At 36.3% G+C, this 24,089-nt stretch overlaps 1 protein-coding gene across 3 annotated transcripts in view; it reads right to left on the reverse strand.

Moving 5' to 3' along the window:
- Positions 1 to 24,089, reverse strand: part of PSME4 (proteasome activator subunit 4) — a 75,916-nt gene that overhangs the window by 44,166 nt on the left and 7,661 nt on the right. The window contains exons 2-18 of one of the 3 annotated variants that reach the window (XM_067293001.1): positions 23,563 to 23,703; positions 22,925 to 23,041; positions 17,896 to 17,940; positions 16,349 to 16,498; positions 15,632 to 15,695; positions 11,757 to 11,831; positions 10,663 to 10,785; positions 10,077 to 10,169; positions 8,872 to 9,137; positions 6,961 to 7,147; positions 6,138 to 6,227; positions 4,283 to 4,347; positions 4,039 to 4,189; positions 2,465 to 2,563; positions 1,987 to 2,056; positions 1,457 to 1,524; positions 676 to 891 (exon numbers count right to left, since the gene is read on the reverse strand). In XM_067293001.1, the coding sequence (XP_067149102.1) occupies positions 676 to 891; positions 1,457 to 1,524; positions 1,987 to 2,056; positions 2,465 to 2,563; positions 4,039 to 4,189; positions 4,283 to 4,347; positions 6,138 to 6,227; positions 6,961 to 7,147; positions 8,872 to 9,137; positions 10,077 to 10,169; positions 10,663 to 10,785; positions 11,757 to 11,831; positions 15,632 to 15,695; positions 16,349 to 16,498; positions 17,896 to 17,940; positions 22,925 to 23,041; positions 23,563 to 23,703 (2,020 nt within the window). Of the gene's footprint in view, positions 1 to 675; positions 892 to 1,456; positions 1,525 to 1,986; positions 2,057 to 2,464; positions 2,564 to 4,038; positions 4,190 to 4,282; positions 4,348 to 6,137; positions 6,228 to 6,960; positions 7,148 to 8,871; positions 9,138 to 9,425; positions 9,444 to 10,076; positions 10,170 to 10,662; positions 10,786 to 11,756; positions 11,832 to 15,631; positions 15,696 to 16,348; positions 16,499 to 17,895; positions 17,941 to 22,924; positions 23,042 to 23,562; positions 23,704 to 24,089 lie in introns of those variants that run through there. The other 2 variants (XM_067293002.1, XM_067293003.1) reach the window with 2 other exon arrangements.

Genomic DNA, 24,089 nt, shown 5'->3' on the forward strand with positions numbered 1-24,089 from the left:
TTATTCTGCCTTTAAAATATCGTATCTCCCTTCTTGCAGCTGTTCTGCACTGATGGATTTATACCCATTTTGCACACACCCATCATTACTCATTACATCTAATGGCCACATTAATAGGAAGAGGAACCAGGAAAGGCTGTAACTCTCATCCACAAGGGCAGATGAATTTTAGTCACAAATACTTCCATAACTGGATGTTTAAGTTAGAAAACAGCAAAATTCTCCTTCTTAACCTCAAAGTTAACAGTTTATACCACGGTACTTTATGATAGTCAAGTCTCAATTCAACACATCATATATTACAACATAAGAAGCATGAGCAGGTACTTTCAACTTATTTTTTACTTTACTTTTACTTTTTTTTTTTTTTTTTTTTTTTACTTTTACTTAATTATAGTCATGCAATTATTATGAATTATGTCATTTTATCACACACGCACACCCCAATCATGCCGTGCTATAAAACTACTCAGCACAGTCAGCATTCATTTTTTGTTCTCAATGTATTTTGAATATTCAAGTAACTTGTAATTTGCTAAACACATTTCAAAGTTTAAAGCATCTTTCAATTACACTTTCCATAGCTTCTACCTATGTTCAAAAAACAAGTAAAATAGCGCGGGATTGTTAAAAAAAAGTCAAATCCTCTAACCCTAAATAAATGAAAATCCTTGCCTTGATAGGAAAGTATTCAGAAAGAGGCTTGTCAAAGCCACCTGGCACACTGCAGTATTCTGTGGGGTAGATAAGTGTAGCAGAACGAAGAAGATGGTGCAGTAGGTTACAAGACAGAATGTAACCCTGCTTACAGGTTAAATGTAGGGTTCGCTGCAGAATCTTCCCAAGCTGCTCCCTGTACGGTAGCAACTTCTTTCCATCCACTCGAGTGATCTAATAGGAAAGACAAACATTGCAAGAGGTAAATGTAACAGATTTTGTTCTAGACTATAGAGAGGACTATACCACTCAAAAGAGCATGTACCAGGTTTCACTCCATAAATCACATCTAATTCAACTTGAAGACTGAACTTACACATGAACTACAACTTCTACTGCTGTTGAAAAAATTTAAGTAACACACATCTTCTGCAACACAGAGTGCTTTTTGACCTCAAATTTTCTACCTTTACTCATTAACATTGAGATTCATTTTAGAAAATTTCTTTTACAAAAGGATCTTAAGTTTTTCCCTGCATTGATCCCTCTTCTTTCTCTATCCCTCAATTATTTGTATCAAAGACACTTCAATTTTATTCCCTGTACATAGCATACCTTTATTTTCTTCAAACATTGACTTTCATCTCATTCAGAGTTAGATAAGAAAAAGAAGTTATGCAATATCTTTCATACAACTGTTTTTTTCAACAGAAGTTTATTGTTCATTTCTTTCAGGGGCATTAAATAGGATTCAGTGATGGCATATACATGTATGGGGGAAGAGTATTCTATGCAATACCTCTGACAAAAGCTGAAGATTCCAGAGTAGTTCCTTATCTAGTTCTTCATCACACAAGACGTCATCATCTGGAGAAACAAGTGATAAGCACTGCCATTACTATGCTGCAGTCCAGCTTTACAAAAAAGATAAACAATAAACCAGACTCTTGCATCTCAAAAGTTTACTCCCAACCCTTTTCTTGCAACCCTTCCAATTCATTCTTCACCCCATCCACCTAAGAGTTACTTCAGCACATTTAATCCCTTGTTTAGTTTTTGATGAATAGAGGAATACATTTAGAGACATATTTTAAACTGCCAAATTTTTAAAGAACTGTGTTCTTGTAATTTGATAATTTGTCTTGAAAGTAAACACTTTTGTTTTTAATTAAGAAATCACAGGCAGAACCATTTTTCCATCACTGAGATTAATTTGGGGGGGGGGGGGAGGGAAGAGGAGGGGAAAGGAAAAAGTTCATATTGTTTTTATGTTTAGTAAAAACTCCTCAAAACGAAGCAAGTGTCATATTAGAAATATTTTAAACTTACTGACGGTAAGGTGAGTTATAACACTGCAGCAATGGGGTACAAAGAGCTTCAAGGATTCTTCAGGGCGGCACTGGAAATAGCATCATAAACGGTCCATTAAGAAAAAACACACACACCTTATGGAACTCAATGCACACACTGATAAAAATCCTTTAACAAGACTATTGAAAAAGAGAGGAACAGGAAAAATTGTATCTCAACTCTAACTACAATTCAACCTAAAGTCAGACTCTATGATTTCTGAACTCTCAATAAAACCTACACTAAATATAAGGCAACTACAGTTAAAAATACTTTGTCAATTATCATCTTGAGATAGTGCCAAATGCAACCATCAGATTTTTGAAGAGACAGTATTAAGAACCATCTGTATTTACAAGGAAAATTAAAGATCTTACATATGAAAAAGTAGTAGTATAGGCTTTTTTTTTTTCTTTTTTAATTAAAGACCAAGTGAAATCAGAGCATTCTCTCTCACTTTTACCGCAGCTCGGCACATATCAGCAACCATCCGACCAGCCACTCTTGTCTCAAATATATTTGAAATAGCAAAGTTAAAAACCTTCTCCAAGGCCACCTAAAAATGAATATAAAAGATGGAAGTTACTTTTTCTTTTAAACAAGGTATCAGCAAATATTTGATTTTACACAGAAGGTGGCATCTGTGCATAATGCTGCACCCTTTTAAAACATATAATTGTAAACATGATTCAAATTAAAAATCTGAACATAGACACAGAGAAGTCAGAAAAAAGTTCTACAGAACACCTGAAGTTGAGTAAAACATAGCCACCCTCTTAATTAAAGTCGGCAAAATTATGGAAAAACAAGATAAAAAAAACCTTATATGGATAGTAACTGCTCAGGAAGATCTTGAATGTTATCAGTACACACATGAGTTGCTCTGTGCATGACTCATGTCTAATTGTACCAAACCTAATTATTTTATTGTACCAAACTTAATAATTATTTTATTGAAGAATGAAGGCTGCTACAAAGTAACAATGAGAAAAGGTTTGTCGCAACAGCTTCATAGTTTGCAGACTTCTGCTTTTTTTTCTTTTCTTTCTTCTTATTTGCTGTAACATTCATGAAAAATGCTTCAGTGTCTGCTAGTACTAAAATCCATTCAATTGCAGGTAGGTTCCCTCTCTCCCCTCCAAGAGTTTAAGAACACAGAGAGCTTTAACTGGTGACACAATGGGACATTGCCTTCAGCTGGAAGTTGGAGACATTTCTAAAGCGTTCACTTTGGAAAGAAAGGAGGACAGATAACTTCTTGCTTACTGACACAAGCTTGGGGAAGCTTCTGAGAAACCACACAGTGAAACCATTTTCACTCAATAAGCCACAGTCCTCTAAAGGGAAAACGGTGCTATTTCACATGTGGGAAAAGTAAATCCAAGATATCCCCCTTTTAACAAATAAACAGGGACTTAAATGGGCAGCCTATTTTAGAAAAGCTTATTAATATCCAACACCTTGCAAGGCAAGCTGAATTATATACAATGTAGATTGCATATAACTACTTTGATAATGAATAATCAGGAAAAATACAAATTAAACACTTAACGTCAATAAAAATATTTAGGATGTAAATTAAACAGAAGATTTCAGACAAAATTATACCTCTACGTGTCCAATGCAATGCTTCAAAATGTACTAAACCTACCATCTCCAAATATACATAAAATATAATTTGAATGTAAACAGGCTAAGATGCATTAGCCCAACCTGCAAGGAAAGAATCTGTCCACGTAACAGCATAGATTCTCCAACCCCCTCTCTCACAGTTACTTTAATCTAGATAATTTTTGTGATCCTATTAGTCTCATGGCTCCTTAAATTTTCTGCCCAGTTGAGGGAGTGGTAGGGAGAGGGAGAGAAGTGGAAAGCAAGGAAGTGAATTAAGTTAACATTACCATCAAAAGACACAAATATCACAATCTAAAATTATAAAAATGATAGTGATACAACACACCAGTCATTCACAATAAAAAAAAAAAATTAAGCCTTATATAAAATTAGATGCAAAGCCCATGTTACACCTACCTGAAATATATCTTTTGAACACTGAGTAAGGATTGTACTGAAAGTAGAAGACAGACCTAATTCCACTAGACTCTCTAGATGAGTCATTTTCTCAGTTTCGGTCTCTTCTCTGGTTTGTTCTAGCGTACTGCTTTCTATAAGTCCAAAACATCTACACAGATAGAAAAATTGCAATTTTAGTAAATGGAACTAGGAAGTTTTAAGTTCTTCATGCCAAGCTTTCACCAATACGTAGCTTACTCACCTATCCATAAACTGTAGTACGAAATCCTCAAATTCAGCAGTTGCAGAGCACAGTTCTCTTTCCACCTACAATTTTCCAATGCGAGAGAAACACAAGTGGGTTTTTTCTTAAGGAAACAATCTACTTTGTTTCCTACAGTGATGAGTTCAAGAACACTTTCAGTTTAAGCGAGATGGATGACAGTGTATTTTGCAAACTGATAATTTGCATAGTTTCAAGTACACTACATGAAACAACTATCACATTTTCTTTACACTGTCCTATTAGATTTCCTGACTTTGATGTTTAGTCGAATAAGCTCTTGGGGTGAAATAGGTCTGTCTCCACAGATACAGCCTTTGGCCTCACTACTGATCCTCCTTTCCAGCAAGGATGTCAGTGAGTGCCAACTGTGGTGGCAGAATTGGCTGTGCTGACGTATTTACGCTAATGTACAAACTCTTCTGTTAATCTGAGTGCTGCAATTCTGGGCCAATGAAATTAAATTTTTTCCAATAGCTTTTAGAGTGTTCGGAGTCTGTCTGATCTGTAACTACTAGCTGTTCTCAAAACTACAAAGACAGTCTCCTCGCAGCGAACAAAACAGGTTTTACACAGCAGTTTCAACTACAGCAGTTTCAACTACCATAGCTGACACTGCTGTTGCCTCATATGTAATGCACCAGATACAGCTTCACTATCTGTGCTTGAACTGTTGTCATCAACAAAACAAAACAAAACAAAAAACAACACTCAAAAGTCTAGTGGTAAATAGAGAAAGCAGAGAAACAGGAAAAACTGCTTCCCATTCCCTCCTGTATTTTTCACTACATGAAAAAGAAAAAGCTGATATGCAAGAGCACCACTGGAGGAATGGAGAGCAGGGAACTTTAAGACTGCAGATGTCTACAGACAGCGCTTCGAAGCGGCGGACAGGTGGGGAGACAGTGTCTGATAGCAATGAAGGGGCAGCAAAGGAAAGAGCACAGAAGAGGGAGATGAGGCTCACTGTCTAATGATGTTACTAGCTCTTAATTAGAGGAGATTAACAAGCATCTGAAGAGACAGCAACAGCACCTTAATCAGAAGAGAGAAGCATGACTACAGGAACACTTTTAAAGAGGTGTGAGTATTTTTAAATGCTTTCCCATAAGATGAAAACAGCCCTTAAGTGTTCAAGAATGCATTAGTTTTCTGAAAAATAAATACAAACAGAAGCAGCATCCCATTATTTTTAAACTTAAGAAGCTTTCAACAACAGGAGACCAAGCTCCTTCCAGAGCCTCCCAGACTTGGTTGCCTTTTATCCTGCATTAAGTTGGACTAGTTTTGAACTAGAAGTGATATGTTTACATCTTATAACAACACTGGAGTCACCTGCATTTTCTTTTTGATTTATTGTTATCTTAAAAGTTTTAAGGTCATAAGAAGCTTCAAAAACTTTAATACTAACGAAGCTGCTCTTTTGTCAGAATCATAAAAAATTTTGGTGGCAAGGGATCTCTAGAGACAATCTAGTCCAACCTACTCAAAGCAGGGCCAGCTCAGCATCAGATTAGGCTGCACAGGGCATTGTCCAGCTAAGTTTCAACATGAAAATATTAAGCCATTTAAGTTTTACACATCTCCACAACAACCTATCACTAACAAACAATGCCAGGAATACATGGCCAATTCGTAGGCTGATGTCAGCTCCATCATATCGACCAGAAGCAAATGTGATACGTAAGTTTTAATTTTTTTTTTTTTTAATGCAACATTACTTGCACAAGATGACAGTAGCAAACCAGTAATATTTCTGAAGAGAACATTACACTGCTTGAAATTAAAAACTGTAGGTTATGATTTTATTTTTATAGCTGCACAGCATTCTTACCTCTGAGAGATCATCTCTTTCTTGCAACACAGATGAACAATCTACTAAAGGCACCAAAGTAGAAAATGTTGCAATAAACTGGAATGTAATCTGTTGAGAGTTGCAAATAGCTCTTTAATAATATATTTAAAAAAACTTCTGAAATTAAGGTATAGGAGCTAAAGTAGAAACATTACAAAAAAAAAAAAAAATCCATAGACTAGTTCTCCCACCCTAAAACTTCAATAATCATTTCTGATTCCAGGCAAAAAACCCCAAACCCTTAGGGCTGTGACTACACAAAGACGACTCAAATTTCTGTTTAAAACACAAAACCAAAAAAAACCCCACACCCCTATTTCCTGCTAAATTTTAAGCTGCAAAAGCCAATTAATGTTTACATTATTTGAATAATCAATGGATATGAATTCCTGAATATGTGGGCTTTTAGGACCTGATTTAATAAAGATTTAGTAAAATAGAAAAGGTCTTTCTGTTGATTTGAAAACACAAGGAATATTTGCTACTAGCTTTAGAACATCTACTTTATCTCATTTAACAGTCCAACAAATCAGTACGTTGCTTATCAAAATCTATCGTTAAAGATTCACTTGGCATTGTCCAATAAGCCAAAGGCAATACCGTAAGTTAGAGGCTTGTAATATTAACTGGTTTTTTTTTTTAACAAATAAAATTGTACAGGAACAGAGCTGTAACAAAATCAGGCTAAGAAACATGAGTTTTACTTGCTCTTGTATCAATTGAAGAAAAAAAAAAAAAAAGCTGTCAGAGTAACCTAATTAGTTAACCATATTCTAAGAAGGGGTAAGATTTATACACTCACCATGCATTTGCTGAAGTCATTTGGATCCACCCCAGGCAATGCTCTCATCAGTAGAGGTAGCATGTGTGTCGGACCTTCAGGAAACCACTTCCCCCCGGATACCAGGCTACGAGCTACTCCAATTACACAGCTTAGAGTAGCTGTGAGCTGATGAGGTTCGGTCAATGTCTCAAGTGCAGGATACGTTCTATAAAGTTTCAGAGCAGCCATATTAGGAACAATAACAAAAAAAACAGATTGCACATGTTATTTTCTACAAAAAAGGGTATACAATTTCTACAAGAAAACATTTTTACGCTAATCAGTGATTCAAAACTGGTTTTGCAATCTATTTCCAATGGAACTAACACTGTTCTTTTAGAATATGTTCCTTCCAGCTGACCAGTCCTATTCGCAACAAATTCAGAATAAAATAATTTGTTAGTAATTGCAGCATAGGGATTAATAACGGCATAGACTTCTAGAGTCAAGCCTATTATGTTTTTGGTTTTTGAACTTTAAGGACCAACTTCTATAGGTGGCATTGTTCAATTATATGTTGCTAATGGCTTATCAATAAAAGCCAGGCCTTATTAAATGAATTTTATTATGATACTATTAGCAATATATACATAAACTAATGCAGACTGTGTACTTGAAAGTGTAAGGTTCTTTTTGCAAGCATGAAAGTTTGCCTTGATTGCTTCTAAGTAGATAAAGGATATATTATTTAATGTTACATTAAAGTTCATACTTTTCTTCAACCTGTTAAATTACAAGGATTTTTAAACCTGCATTTTTTACACCAAGCATTTTTAATAAACTGCACCAGATTTCTTACTGTTAACAACCACCTACAGTTCCAACTGGAGTCATCGTGCTACCCCGACCTACATCCCTCAAAGCATAAAGGGGCAATATCTACTCAACAAAATGAATGTGGAATTCCAGACAAGACAAACGTACTAGTGATAGTTTGATCTACTGAACAGACACTCAGTCTGCTCTCAAAATAGGAGGTATAGTCATACCCAATATGGACTTCCACTGCTGTCTTTCTTGGACATGTTATGTTTGAACCGTTTTCACATAACAGCAGATTAATCAAGTTTTTATAAACAGTTGAGCCAGTAAGGTATGGAACTCAGGAAGGGCTCTTAAGATAAATTCATTTCTATATTGGTTTTACGACACGGATTGTTAAAGGAAAAGTGCTAAAGATTGCATAGGAGGGAGAACATGGATAGGCACTAGGAAGAAAGCTGTTCATCTGGGCAGGAAGGAATTAGTTTTTTGAAATTAGTCATTAGCAAGGCATTAGCAGTGGGAGAAACTAAGCATTTTAGATGGACACTTGCTTTAGTGATTTGCTTATGAAGTCAGAAGCAAGGATATTAATTTTAAGCTACCTGTAACGTACATACTTTGACACAAAGTAAAAAACATATGCTCATTACCACCCAAAAATGCTGGACACTTCTTTATATTTGGCCCTAATAGTGAGCTAGTGAGAGGGCACAAAGCAACCCATGAATAAGGAGCACAAAGTTACTTTTCATCCATCCACTATCTGACATAAAACGCTAACCAAAATGCAAACCACCTGAGGACCACCCTCAATTACACAAGCTATGGTGTTAGCTCCCTACTAAGCTCCCAGAAGTATTTCATTAGCCAGGCATGGGAAGAGAGGGAGGGAGAGAGGGAGGGAGGAAGAGAGGGAGGGAGGGAGGAAAAAAGGTTGTTCTCCTCACTTTGTCCCAACTCAGGTGACTGCTCTGAGACATGTATAAAACTTACCTTAGCAGCACTCACTGCAAACATTCAATTGCAGCAAGGATATTCTTTATTGTTTAATGTGCGCGCTTTGACTTTGAGTATTTATTTGCTGATAAGGGAATGGCAAAACTGCAATGTTTCTGTAAAACTTACTTCTCAAGTACAGGTGGAATTACTAACTCAGGGCGCATCAGTGCAAGGTTCTGCAGGGCTTGAGCAGCCTCCAGGCTTCCAGTTTTACTAAACATAGCCAGAAGAACAGGTTGAACGATGCATTCTACAAAGTCAGTAACATCCTGATCAGTAAGTTTATGACTATCAGGCACAGGAGTTAACCACGTCATTTTCTTGTAGCGCTCACGATGTAGCCTTCTGACGACACCACTGGGTAACCTTTGAAGTAGCTTCATCAGTTTGTTCTGTTGGATATACAGGAAATGCTACAATCAGTTTCAATTACTTGGCAGTAGCAAAACCTGAGTTGCTAGGTGCACAACAGACAGTTAATAAATAAGCCAATACCTTGAAATTACACAACCATCATAAAGAAAAACTCCAAAGAGTTCTAAAATACAAGGTCCCGAATTTGTCATTAAACTTCCGTTCGCAAAACAGTAAGGTTATACTGCCAACACTGATGATTATGATTCTTCAAAAATTAGGAAAAATATGTACAAAGGATACAGTCAAGAATCAAGATTACTTACCAGTAATTGGGAGATCTTTGAGAGCATTCTCTGCACATTTACATGTATGTAAACATCCTCTTCTAGAACAAGTCAGCTCCTCTGGCACAGCTTAGACCAGCCTTGCCATTTTAACTTGCACCCTTTACCAGCTATCACAGATGCCCTCACATTCTCTAGCAGAAAAATCCCCTAGTTACACCATCAAAAAGGCTATGCTCCAAACTAGACATGCGTTAAAAATCAATTTCATTTTTGGTTAATCAAAATTATATTTTGCTATCTGGGAAATGGTAGGTCACCAATATTAAAGGGTATTCGCACTACCTATATTACACAGATAACACTGATGCTGTAGATCACTCTTCCTTGAAGTGCTGACTTTTTTCTTAGCAATATATGACTTAAATATCTAATTTTAGACTAAACTGTGCTTAGGTAAGATGTTTGAAGGAGACTCCCATAAGCTGCATTCCTGACATCAGAATCAAAGTATGATTTGAATTAGTGTGATGACATAACTAGAAATTTAAAGACTCAAAATATTATAAAACCAAAAGACAAGCAAACTGTTGGAGCACGTAAGGCACCTATCGGCACCTTTGATTTGACAAGTTTGACTGCTGGTATTACAGGCAGCAAAGTTATTGTCTCAATAGGCAAGAAACTCACCAGCCAGCGTCCATTATTTGAAGGATGATAAAAAGAGGCAATGCTGTTGAACAATCCACATAAGTGCTTCTGCACTAGTTTACTTGGTCCACCCTGTCCAAAATAAAACATGCAATTTTACTATATGGATTAAGTTTAACATGAAAAGGCAGCACACAGTACTATGAGATGTAAATGAGCATTCTCGCTGATCACAGCCATTGACTCAAAGCATCAAACTACATGTGCAACCCCCCGCCCCTCCAAACTCAGCACTAAGAGGCAAGTTCTCTCCCTCTGATGTGCGAAGGTACACTATTAAATGCAAGAATTCCATACAGTGGGTCTAAGTGTGCATCTGCAGTGGTGTTTGTAGCTGGCTGTGAACTTCCAGAATGCCACAGATACCTGCTGTGATATAAACCTTTTGGCCCTCATTCCAAATTGACAGAAAGACACTGCACTTTATGCTTTGTTTGACCCCGGATTTATTTTAAAAATGTTTCTGCAGGGAGCTAAACAGCAGAAAGAAATTCATTTTAAATGCATGGTTGCTTACAGCTTAGTATTAATAGTTTTTGTTGTATTTTATAAAAGTGTTACTGACCATCATGGCTGTGATCCACATTACCGCATGTCCTACATCATAAGCATTTGTTAAGAACCTTGGGACAACGACTTGGTTGCTACCCACTGGAAGATTTAAACTCCTCAAAATCCTGGTAAAAATCTGTAAGAAGAAGTTACTTACTGTAACATTATTAAAATAGTATCAGTATATACACATTATTAAAATAGTAACAGTTTAGACCGTTACTATAACAAATTACTCCCACACAATTTTGTTGTATTTTCTTGCTAGAGCAAGTATTTTCTGAGCAGAGAAACCATACATATTAGTAGTGGACATAAACAGTTTCAGCTCTCAAGACTGAGACTAGGACAGGAGAAACATTTCCGGGGAAAGGGGGGAAAGGGGGGAAAGGGGGGAAAGGGGGGAAAGGGGGGAAAGGGGGGAAAGGGGGGAAAGGGGGGAAAGGGGGGAAAGGGGGGAAAGGGGGGAAAGGGGGGAAAGGGGGGAAAGGGGGGAAAGGGGGGAAAGGGGGGAAAGGGGGGAAAGGGGGGAAAGGGGGGAAAGGGGGGAAAGGGGGGAAAGGGGGGAAAGGGGGGAAAGGGGGGAAAGGGGGGAAAGGGGGGAAAGGGGGGAAAGGGGGGAAAGGGGGGAAAGGGGGGAAAGGGGGGAAAGGGGGGAAAGGGGGGAAAGGGGGGAAAGGGAAAAAAATTGCATATCGTATTTTTTAAAAAACAATTTAACTGCTGTGAACAACTTAAAAAAAAATCCATAACCTGAAAGATTCATGTTGTTCATCAGAAGAATATAATATGATGACCCATTCCCACAAGGAGATTGGATTAGTTATATGTACAGACAGTACCTGTACAGTAAAGTACATCACTGATTTGGTTTGCTTTTTAGCCAGGTGATATACCAGTACCTATTTTCAATGCTGTCTGTTACAAAAGGATGTCTCTAGTTTTCAAAGTTAGATTTAGGTCTTCAAAAAAACATACCTAATTTGAAAAGCTGGGCCCCTGTAGTGTAAGACCCATACTACAAGGAATTTTTTTTTTCTTAGCCTTGCAATGCTTAAAACATATCTCAAAGAAAACAGAATAATTTCATAAAGTGATAAATATTACCTTTGGTACATACGGATCCCAATCTATGTACCCAATGTTGTCAGTGGCCAAACGAGCAAAAAGGTTTACTAGATGCTGAAAACAACCATAAAACAAGAAAATATTCATAAGAATACATTTATGATAAGAGGCACAAAACCTTGCCAGTCTACCTTACAGTTACAAGACAAAAGCTATCCATAGCAGTAAATCACTTGTAAAGGGAGATTTCACACCATCAGAAGTCACCAATACCATATTTCATAACACGTCTGCAGGGAGTTTCTACCTTCAGGAGGCAAACTCATTACTCAACGCTTATGACTAAGCAGGGGAAACGGGCACAAGTTCCCTGAAACATACAGCCTGTCAGCACATACACCCCATCTCTTCAAACTTTTTTAATCTAACGACACCCTAATGGTACTTTTCGAAGGTATACTCATACTCTCCTCCACACTGTGTATTACCATGCAAGACAGAATGCACTCACCACCATTTTAGTTTTCTCAACCACTCACTGTCAGAACAAGTCTGACTGACAGTAGATGAAGAACAAAAGACAAACTTATACATGAGCTACACACTGTCAAAAATTCCAGCTTTTGCTAAGAAATATCTCTTCGCCCTTTGAACAGCTCCCACATCACAGAACCAAGCAGTGGCTCCCAGAAGTTACCTGTAGTAAGCCTCAGAGTCCTTCAAACACACACAACTATTAACTCCTTTTTATCAATTGGGTATAGAAGACACTTCATCTCTCTGCCGTGAACGTTTGGAACAAACTCCAGATGACAGTTGAGAGAGATTTCACAGAAAACCCACAATACAAAAGCAAATTTTTGCTTTTTCTTTTTGATCCCAAGGCAAAATCTTGTAACAGAACAGGCTTTACTTTGGTCATTATGTGTGCAGACTGGCATGTGCAATGCATTTGGGCATTACACAGACTTCTCTAACAGAAACCTGCTACCCACTTTGATAGGCTTTTTGATAGAGGACTATTTGGATCAGTTATCATTAGAAAAAGGCCTAAAGAATAGTTTGAAGAACGTGACCCTCCCAAGGTACATGTTAGGAATCCTCTTAAACGCAAAGGTGAGAAAGATAGGCTCTGTAAAAGACCTGAAGTCTGGGAACAGAATAAACAATTATCCAAAGACAAACCACCTCCTGGTGAGGGAAAGGGCCCTGCATTGCCCACTTTGGCTGGCAATGCATCATCTTGGTGCTTGATAACCTAGATTAGAAAACATACAACACATGCATCCAGCAGTACTCTGAGCTGGAGCAGCTAAATAAGCATTTATGAATATGAGTCGACGTGATGGTGCTTCCTCACCAATGAAATTACCTCAACTGAGCTGAATGAAAGAAGTGACAGAAATGGTATTTATACATAGACATTGAACAAATTCAACCAACACGACTTGAAGAACTATTTAGCTTCTGTGGGAACCACCATATTTCTAGAAAGCGTACCTGCCTGGGCTGATTGCCATCATGTTTATAAGGTTTGGTTTACAAATGTCTGTGGCTCATAAGTGTCTCAGGCATTACCTGTCAGACGGGATGGTAGTATTGTCTATCTACGAAGAATTAGGTATTCTACTGCCAAGGGACAGTCTCATGAGTCCAAACAGACGTGGAAGGTGTTCTGAGGAAAGACAGCTATAAGGACTAAAGGAAGAAGAAATGAAGCGTCACTCTGATACCCTGACTGTGGAGGCAGAAGGAAGAGGCAGGAAATTATCAAAAATCCACCAGTGCTCCTTTTATGAGCTCTTCCAAGTAGGAAAACACATATCAGGTCTCCAAAGAGCCTTGCTGCTTCTGCTAGTCCAACTCCTGCCAAAGCAAGCTGAGAAAAATCTTGCAGGGTACTAGAGGCTTAAATTGGATTGCATAGTCAGGGCTCACACGTCTAATATCATCTGCATCCAAGCTTGATGAAATGAGCAAGCCTGCCCTTAGAAGACAAAATAGCAGAGAAAACATGAACTAAAAGCTCCATGGAAAACACAAAGTTTTTTATGTCTTCTCAGCAAACTGAGAAATCAGTGGAAGAGCAAAAATATCAGAGACAACTGCTCACTCATGAAAGAATATTGGTTAGAGCAGTTGACAGAAACAAGCCAAATAATAATACTAAACATGTAGGCTGTCATCTTTCTGTTAGAAAGAGCAGGCAGAGTTGTGCTTTTTTGGATATCCACCAGGAAGAGAGGCAAAAGCGCCTACAGACAATCCTAAATAAACGCAAAACTTAGCAATCATCCCTGTTCAACTCCAGACAAACATCAATTGTTCGATGAAAGACTTTTCTTGTGGTGAAACATAACTCAAATCAGAAAGACCTACACACAAGCCTTTTCATACAAAAGTTGCCAGAAATCCAGAGATAGAATGTGCTACAAAGATTGCATTCAATAGTACTGTGGAAAGCAGCTTTCTCCAAAGAGACCAAGTCATCATCCTTGAGTATACAGACAGGAGATTAGTGAAAAGAGCCAGATGGTCAGTGAGCTTATGTTCATACTGAGTCAGGAAAAAGTCTGGTAATTTACCAAGTTTCACTGCAGTAGAGCCAAGGAATAGATCAGCTGACATCAACTGCACCTAAGCTACTGGTGTCATTGTCTCAAGAACGAGATTTATTATATTTTTCAAGTTTATATCTCATCATATGAAACAAACAAAAAGGCAGACAGGTAAATAGTAGACAGTTTTGCTTGAGAGATATTGTCCATTGGTATTTTTGGCCAAGGAGAGTACAGTACCTTTACTGTATGCGAAATAGATGACAACATCTCACTACAGACAGGGCAAAGTGCAGAAAGTAACCACCCCTGCGAAAGATTTCTTTGGAGATTTTATGACCAAAACAGACTCCTTAAAAACACTTAACATGGAAGCACTTCATATCTGTATGGTAATTAAGACTGATTTTAGTCTCTGTCAGTTTGGATATGAAGTCACTACCACTGTCTACCTCAAAGACTTTTTGGCATTTTTAAACCTGCACCACAGATGCAAGATTTGAAGCAGTAGTATGCATGGCATCTGCCTTATGCATGTCCTTGCATGCAGGCAGCATGCAGATTAAATGAAGGGATTCAATCATCAGGGTGGCACAGAAATAGAACATCACCTCCAAAGGAGCCACAAAGAACAACAATTTTGGGGAGAGAGATAAGAACAAGAAAGGAGGCATATCTACAACTGATGAATAAGAAAGACTTCAATGCAAATTCAAGACAGGGATGCAAACAAGGTTACATTGGAGGTTTTTTAAGCTCTCCAGAGTTAGCATACTAACTCTAAGGAGATGGTTGAGAGGTATCAAAAAGGTCCGGAAATACTTCGTGGTATATACTTAGGCATTTAGTCTGAGGAAGGCAGTACATAAATGTACCTTCTACAGACGCTGAAAAGAAAAAAGAAAAAAGAAAAAAAAATCCTGCCATAGCAGGAGAAACATACGTAGAGTGAACGTACTCATAGGCTGTCATTCAAATACTACTCTAAATTAGGCATCATTAAGAATGTGGTAAGTCATAATGATGGGATTTTACACAATTCTAATCACAGCAATTGCAATAGCACTTTGCATCATTGTAAGCATTAACAGCCATCTGGAAAACGCCAGCATTCCCAAGGCAGGAAAAGGAAAGCTGCCTGAGCAAGCAATTGAACAATGCTCACCAAGCACAACAGCTGCCTTATTTACTCAGCCAGTAACTGCTTGCTAACAATCATAAAATTATAAACTCTCCCTTCTCACATTACATAAAGCATAAAAATTATGTCACTGTTTTAATGAAATGTTTTGCAAGCATACTGTAGGGAATATTTAAATGAGTCTCCTCTACTGTAAGCAAAAAGTAAATACTTACCCCTTCCCATTGGGGAAGATTTTGAACGGACACCCAAAGGCCTATAAATTCATCAAACCAAAGCCTGCAAGAGAACAGAATCAAACAAACTTTAGTGTTGTGAAGGCAGCTCTTCTACCAGACACATACTCTTTACTCTGCCAGGTGGTCTCAGGAGCTCATTCCCCTCCCCAACTCATTCAGCAAAAAACAAGAATCAGCATGGAGACAGACTTCATCTCTCATAATACCCTCCCTACCCCCAACTTGTGATCACAAGTTTCAGTCCTAGATTCTTTTACCTCTGTTATTCTTTGCCGATTCCCCCTTCCACAGAAACACTGCAAAAATAGTTTCCTTATCTACTTCAGCTTCACCATTTTCTTATTATATATTGTCATCTCAATAGAGGTAAATCACATGAAAACAAGTTACACTTTCTCACCTTTTCTAGCTTAAAATCCAAAGTTTGTCTCTATCGTCCAATAGTTAATATTGCCATTAGCTTCTATTCTGATTTCATTTGAGGCGAGGGATACAAACCTTCTGCACAATCAGTTATTTCCATTTCTATTGTTTCAGATATCAAATTCCATTAAGACATGAATGCAAGACACATACATAAAGGAGCTAGCATATGAACTGATTCACATGACATCTTCAGATATCATCCTGTCAGAGATAATCCTTTGTATCAGCAACAGAATACTGTAAGACTAGATATTCAATTATACTTACTTGAAACCTTTATGGTGAAGATCTGGAGGAAGGGTAGTAGGTAGAAATAACTCAAAGTAGGTAATAGCCTTTTGCATGGTAACATCAAATGGACACATTAAAGGCCGCCATTCATCTAACATCTCTTCAGTGGCATCTTCTGGAAAATATCTGAAAACAAGGGAAGTGTTGAACATGTAAAACTTAGCTTTAAAATTGTTGTTTTCCCCCCCTCATGTTTAAAACCCAATATGCATTAATTTGTCATAAATCTCAGTTTTACAGTAGGACCATGTACCTAGGGGCAATAAAATAAAATAGATCGGTACTCCTCAACTCCACTTATCCTTCACAAAACACCAAGTTAAGATCCAAGGACACCATTGTGTATCATTTTATGAACACAAACATAACAAGATTCTTATCTTGTTGAACTAAAAAGATTAGAAAAGATGCAAAATCATTTCAATGGGAAGGCTGGTCAAGACCAAACACCTATTATTCATATTTGATGTAAAATAATTAACAATGACTTAAGGCATGAAGAGTACCGTTTATTGGAAGACTACCAGGATCCTGAAATGATTATTTAATTTCTTTTAAAAGAAACTATATATCCATGCAATGCCTTTTTTAAAATGCATACCAAATATAAGTATTTAAACAACTTAATTACTGCAGTAGAAACAGGGCCAATTGGAAGTCATGTTATCAGTATCTCAACCTCAAGCCAGAACTTTCAGAAGCATCACATTTTCATTCTTGAAGAACTCTTCTTCAGTGACTTTTTCATTCATAATAAATGCCAAACAGTCAACAATGAAAACTAGATTTCTTTATTTAGCTAAACAAACAAACATGAAAAAAAACCACCACACATATTTGGGGAAAAACATCAGGCATCTTTATGCTGATGTTCATCATACTAACCTTCACTGTGTTTAGAATAACATCTCCTACAGGAGTGCTCAATGGAGTAACAAGTCAATATGTGAATCGACTAACTCCATGAAAGTAGACAATAATTATAAATGGCTATATGAAGGGTAGACAACAGAGGACTAGCCCCTTCTCTGCATCTTTGCAGTATCTGAAGCTGCCAAAGGCAATTAGTGCAGAGAGCAAGAGTGGCTCAGGCATACGCATTCTGAGTGGTGAATATAACAGAAAACACAAAAGATGAAAAAGAACAGGCCTTATCCAGTGATATGCTGGCTTTCTAACTGTGTAGCTACTTTTTAAACAGATTTTCAGCCAAAGCTGTAAAGAAAAAGTATATTCCAAAAGACACATGTTTTGTTTAAATATTATAGCATGGCACAGGGCTGTCATTTTGTTTTTACTTTAAGCAACCTATGAACCTGACGTATTGACCATACATAATTGCAATAGGCCAGAAATGCCTCCCCACCCCCAGAAAAATCTTAAAGACAAACAAGTTGAAACAATATTAGACAAAGAGTGACTAGCAGGGCTTTGAATTTATCCAATGTTTTAATACTACAAGAAGGGAAAGAAGTGTGTAAAGATACATGCTTCAAAAAATCAGAAAATAGTTAAACACTTACGGTCGGCAGCTCTTCACAAGTGTTTTTAGAACACTTTCTACAGAACTGAAACATAAAAGAAAACATTAGGAAAACTATGTTACCATGTATCAAGAATGGCATAAAAAACAATCATTTGCTGATTTTTCTCAAGAATCTAAGATAATATTGATGCAATTAGATATCCTCTGTGAACATGCATATGCTAATCCTCTTCCACACAGACCTAATCACAAGGATTAAAATCACTCTGCTAAATTCCTGATTCTACCTTTTATGTACTGTGTTTTAACTAGAGGGAAGAATCATCCTCATTACTTAGACATAATACTCTGCATTCTGTTGGTGACTAACCAGCAAAGTAACATTTTAGAGGAAGCTGAAAACACAAAGAAAATTGATTTATGGGCTTCATAAATATTTATAAGATAAATAAATAAGGGCAAAAGACTTCAAAAAGTTATAATTAGATTCCAAATCCTAAATCTGTTTTTTTTTTCAGATTTTTTTGAAACACTGGACAAAAACAAAAACAAAGTGAACTATCTGCAAATCAATAGTTATTTCACTGACTTCTCTCACACTTATGAGCAGCTGATTTAAAATGTTTCCACCTGTTGCAGAAAAACTTATTTCTTATGTTAACAGAGACTGTCTTCTATAATCATTTTAACATGAATTGCACAGGATGCATCAAACCATTAAAAAAAAAGAAAGAAAAAAACCTTCAGAATAAAGTGAAAGAATAAGAGGAGAGATCGATCAATGGAATTATAACAACATGAAAACTGACTGCCTTTAAAGTCCACTATTTATTACAAGACAATCTCAAAACTAAATTGCACTTTTACCAATACTATTCCCCAAATAAAAGTTTTCACAAAAGAACTTCCTAGAGCTTTTAGATGTATTTTCTGTACTCTTTAAAAAAAAAAAAAAAAAAAAAGGCACAGCATCCTTTGGTTCATCATCAAAAACAGATACAGAAATGTTATTTTTATTGGAATGAAGATGATACAGACTGATCATCTTTAGGATCTTATCAAAGATCAGTTTAGACCAATTATTTCTAGACATATAAACACTAAGCATGCACGTGCTCTCTCTCTAGTCCCACACAAAATAAACTGATTCCACACAAGCCAGGAGAAATATGAAATGGATAAACCACTATTTCTAGAGAAAGCTTTGGAAGAAAAAACAAACACGCACAAAAAAAAATCGTCTCTTCAACACCTCAACATTCAGTACAAGCCAGCAGAACTCTACCCCTATAACACTACTTCAGGACAAGCAGCACTCCAGAAGATTAAAAAAATTCTGTAAACTTTATCCAATACTGACAAACGCAATCTGCAACTTCTCCCAGAAAGAAAACTTGGAGCTTACTGACAGCTTCTAAAAATTTCAAGGAAGAGCAGGAACAGTCAACCATTCATCATAAACCAAAGTAAGATCAAACTCTAATAATCTCATTAATATTCAAGAACAGTATTCAGTTTAACCTAGGAAGAGTTATGTACTATATAGCAGTTGTTTCAATAGTAGATAAAGTATAAACCAGCAACCTTCCTTAAGAGGATCAACATGAAAAATGGTTGTGTGGTAAAACAATAACAGCAACAACCAAGCTACTATATTCCACTGAAGTAAACTATTACAAAGGAGAATACGAAGGACAGGAAATTTAAGACACACTGATGCCAAAGATCAACAAGTCTTTCAAGTTCACAAGTTTTCAATTAGATCTCAGCATTTGGAGTAAAGGATGGGGGATGAAGACAACTGGAAGGGCTTTTCCCTCCTGTCCTCTGGCCACAGATTTACAGTAGAAGCTAAAAAGAAAAAACAAACAGCAGATACAGTTTTCTACACAAGGAGACATCCAGCTAAGATATGGTTAAACCACAAGCCAACTATAGAGGTCATCTGGTAAGATTCCAGTTTTATAACTATCACTTAGAAAAGAACAAGACAATATACCTGGGGAGAACAAGAGACTACTGGCTGCTGCTTTCATTACCACTTTGAACAAACTCTCTCAAACCTCCGAGTAGTGGCTTCTGCTCAACATTTGGTTAGACTCTTTGGATACCCATTGCTGCAGAATTGTGGAAAGTATCTACAGCTATCACACTAGCAAGTTTCTGTATGCTGCTGTACCACTAAATTTAGCTAAAGATTAAAAGAGCACAACAAAAAGCAGTTTAAAACATAAATCACACTGGATTGGATAAACAGACTACTATAGTTTGTTTTCCTGTCCTCTCAGAAGTATTTAGTGCTGACCATTATAATAAACTGTTGAAAACTTTGTAGTAGAGATAGGAAGAATAAAAACTTATACTGGAAGGTTATCCCCTATTAATTACTGAAGTAAACAGTTTATTTAATGAGATAAAGGAAATAATTTCTCATGCCAATCCCTTTTCTTTGATCATTTCTCCTTCCGTATTACCTCAAGTATAATCAGCTTATTATTATCTATCTTGACACACAGATGTATGAAAAAAAGATCATCCAACAACACTTATTATTGTTTTGATGCTACATAGTTATTTTCTTCATGTGGAAAGGACATGACCATATCAGCTTGTGAATCCATTTTTTCCCCTGCATTTTCAGAGGAACACATTTGGGTTAAAAAATTAACATATAAACTGATACTGTTGACTCTTATGTTATCAAAAACAGTAAATGCACTATTTTCATTTTTCATGATGGATTCATGCCTTAAGCAACATTCTAGCCCTGCAGCAGACACTTCATTACAAGAGCTTAAAATAAGACAACAAACAACAAAGTGTAGCAACCAGCTACAGTTTCACAAATTAAGTCATTCTAGTGAGTTACTATGACACATCAAAATCAAATATCTTATTGGATTAGTAAAGCTAAAAAATTTCTTCCTCCAAAAATTACTACAAAGCTAAAATTTCTCCCTGACAACTACTTCAGTTCTGCTTATCCCAGTTTTAAACTATTTCTGAATTCATATATACACACCCCAAATCTTCCAATATGTTTTCCAGTGCAAAAATTCACAGTGAACTGTTCGGACATGGAAACTTTTTTCACACTTTACTACTAGAACGTTGTGCCTTAGTATATTTTCCAGAACCTATTACCTCATTGCTGAAGCACTTTCCATGATTTCATCATTTTTAATAGTAAGGTAAACTTACTCAGTGACACATACTCCTACACAAATACTGATTTTGTCCATATTCAAACGTAGTAACTATTCAAATGCAAAATTTACCTTTCATTCGACCCTTGAAATATATATGCTGGTTAAATTAGTTAGCATATAGCCACTTTATCAGCCACTTCACACACAGTATATTGTTCCCCAATTAGAAAGGTTTACATACAGTGCGACATTCTCATAAACAGTGGTGTAATGTTAACATTGGTTTTCCAATACAATTATTTATGCAGAAAATTACACCTGTGTGACAAGTGTTACAATCTAACAGAACATGCAGAAGATTACACATCGGCCAGAGCTGAACCAAAAAAAAAAAAGTCATTCTTACCACCTATGTAATACATTAAGCACAAATGTTTTAGGTGAAGACAAGCCTGGTCGATAAGAACTGAATTAAGAAGAAAAAAAAGAAAAAAAGAAAAAAAGATTTAAAACACAATAGTTAAATTAACAGTTACAAATCAACTGAGTTATTAAAAAAAATACCGCTTGACATCCAAAAAGGTACCCCTCAAAATTGAATTTAAAACAAAGGGGGGAAAAAAACACCGTATGAGAACAAATCGCACTGCATATTAAGATGGAGTGTCTGAATTCTGAATACAGTTCATAAAAGATTAAAGTTTCAGACAAACCATCACTATTGCTACCTTCCTCCCAGTTTAACCTCCTTTTCCCTCTTGGAAAAGTCTCCTCCCCACTATGCAAGTTTCTCACACAGTAAATGAAAAGTGACTAGTCAATACCACAGGGCAAAGTATGCAGTTTCAGTAGGTGCTGGCAAACACGCAAAGTAAACCAACTAGAAAAGGCTCTGCTCCTTTGGATTTTCATTTCCATGTAATACCGACAATTAGCAAAATTGTTCTATTTGCTAAATTGCACTATTAGCAAAATTTTTTCCCAGATATGTAGCCTTGAGACAAACTCAGCATGAAATACTCCCTAACGAGTTACAGGGCTACATATATTTTATGTCACATATCAAAAATAGGATCTTCTCCTCAGTAAAAGAATCTGAGTATTACACTCAAATATTCCTGGCCAGAAAATAAGTTTTCTATTTATGACAAATTAAGCATGAGAAATTAAGTTTCAATTCAAACAAATTTAATGAGTTACTTAATTGAAATTAGGGAAGATCCTATCCTGTCAGTTTTAATTACAAAAGATATTATTACAAGAATTGTGACTGCAGAAATTTGTCAAAAGGGCAGTGGGAAGAAAATGAGGAAAACTAGCTTTTATTTTTAAAATTAGAAGAACATTTCTAGGATTCTTAACTGGGAAGAAATGGATTAGTCCATACTATATCATCACTCTGGAAAAAAAAAAGATATAGGTATGTATGTATTTTCTATAAAACGTACTTCACTTTTCTTTGTTCGCATGCTGATTTACATCTAGATTACATATACTAGGAATGCTTAGAGCACATATTTTTTAAGAACAGTACCATTTTTATTTTCCCAAGTCTTGTTGTGTGATAAAGCTGAAGACATTAAGCCTGAATATCATTGAAAATTTAACACTGAAATCTGTTAAACTGTAGGTTATTATCCTAAAGTAAGTTGACGAAGACACCTGTTTCAGAGTATTTAGAAATGATCTTGATCACGTTAGTAAAAAGTAAAACGTCATAGTGAAAGTAATTCACTGGCAGAGGGATATACACAATTCAATATGGTCTTGCATACAATTACTGAAAATGAAATATAAACAAACTAAATATATATTTACTGTACATCAAACTCCAAATATTAAAAGCAAATCTCTAAGTGTACCTTCAAGCACTGTAAGTACTTATAACTAATCAAATGTTTTAAAATGCAAACTTACTTAGGAAACCAATTTAATCCAAGATGCTCTGTTTTGGAGTACAATATCCTTTCCAACATTTCATAAAGTGGTCTCCACGGTAACTTTAAATCATCCCTGGAAAGCAGTTCTTTTTTCCTAATATAAGAAAACAATGAGCACTTTAGGATTAAACATTTATACTGACACACCGCACATCAAATTACCACACATAAACATAGTTCAGAGCAGTATTCCTATCTTCAGCATTTGGCACAAACCAGTGGAAACTCAAACAAGACAGATGAGAATTTCTCCACGAACACAAGCTATCAAGATCCTCAGGAAAAGTCTAAATGAAATTAAATATTAACAAATTGTATAACAGTCCTCATTATCTTCCTACTTGAGATTCAACATTTGGTTCTCTGATTTTTTTTCTTTCCTCATAAGAAAAACAAAACTAACATTCTTTCACTTTCAATACTAATAGCAAAGCTTTAAAAGGGGCAAGGTGTTCATATAAGACAAACTCTTTTTAAGCAAATCATCTGTGCAGGGGAGATTAAGAGAAGTAATCTGTAATAGGACATACTAAACTATAGAGCAAGATTAAGCAAATGAAATGATCAGCTACTTAGAGTTGAGAATTTCAGCAGTCAGCAGAAATCTGTACTTACTTTAACAGGTTTATCAACAGGCGTGCAAATCCTTGCATCATGCTGATCTCCAGTTTTGGAATTGTTACCAACTCATACAACAGCTTAATAAAAAGCACATGATCTTCTTTGCTAAATTTTCTCCCATATAATCGGATATATCTACAAACAAATCATGAGATAAATCAGCAATATTTTTAAACATGCTCATTTGATATAATACCCGAGCCAGATCTCATCTGTTCTGCTGTTTAATGAAAATAAACAAGACAAAAATAAAACCTACTTTCCAAGCCCTATGAAGAGCTACTTAAACAAAGATCTATAATAAAAAAAGATTCTGATACATGAAATTAGCAGAGAAAGCACTACATATTACAACTTCCAGAAAACATTTATTTCTGTTAAAACTTGAATATTTTTTTGCATATATACGTGTTTTGCTACACTCCTAAGACAAAGGTTGCTTGGAAGTGAGAATGAGCCTTTTAAGAAACATTGATTTGCAACCAAGGGTAATCCTTGCACTAAATTTATTTTTTGTTTTT

Source organism: Apteryx mantelli, chromosome 3, assembly GCF_036417845.1.
Source record: "Apteryx mantelli isolate bAptMan1 chromosome 3, bAptMan1.hap1, whole genome shotgun sequence".
In the NCBI taxonomy this organism is placed as follows: Eukaryota; Metazoa; Chordata; class Aves; order Apterygiformes; family Apterygidae; genus Apteryx; species Apteryx mantelli.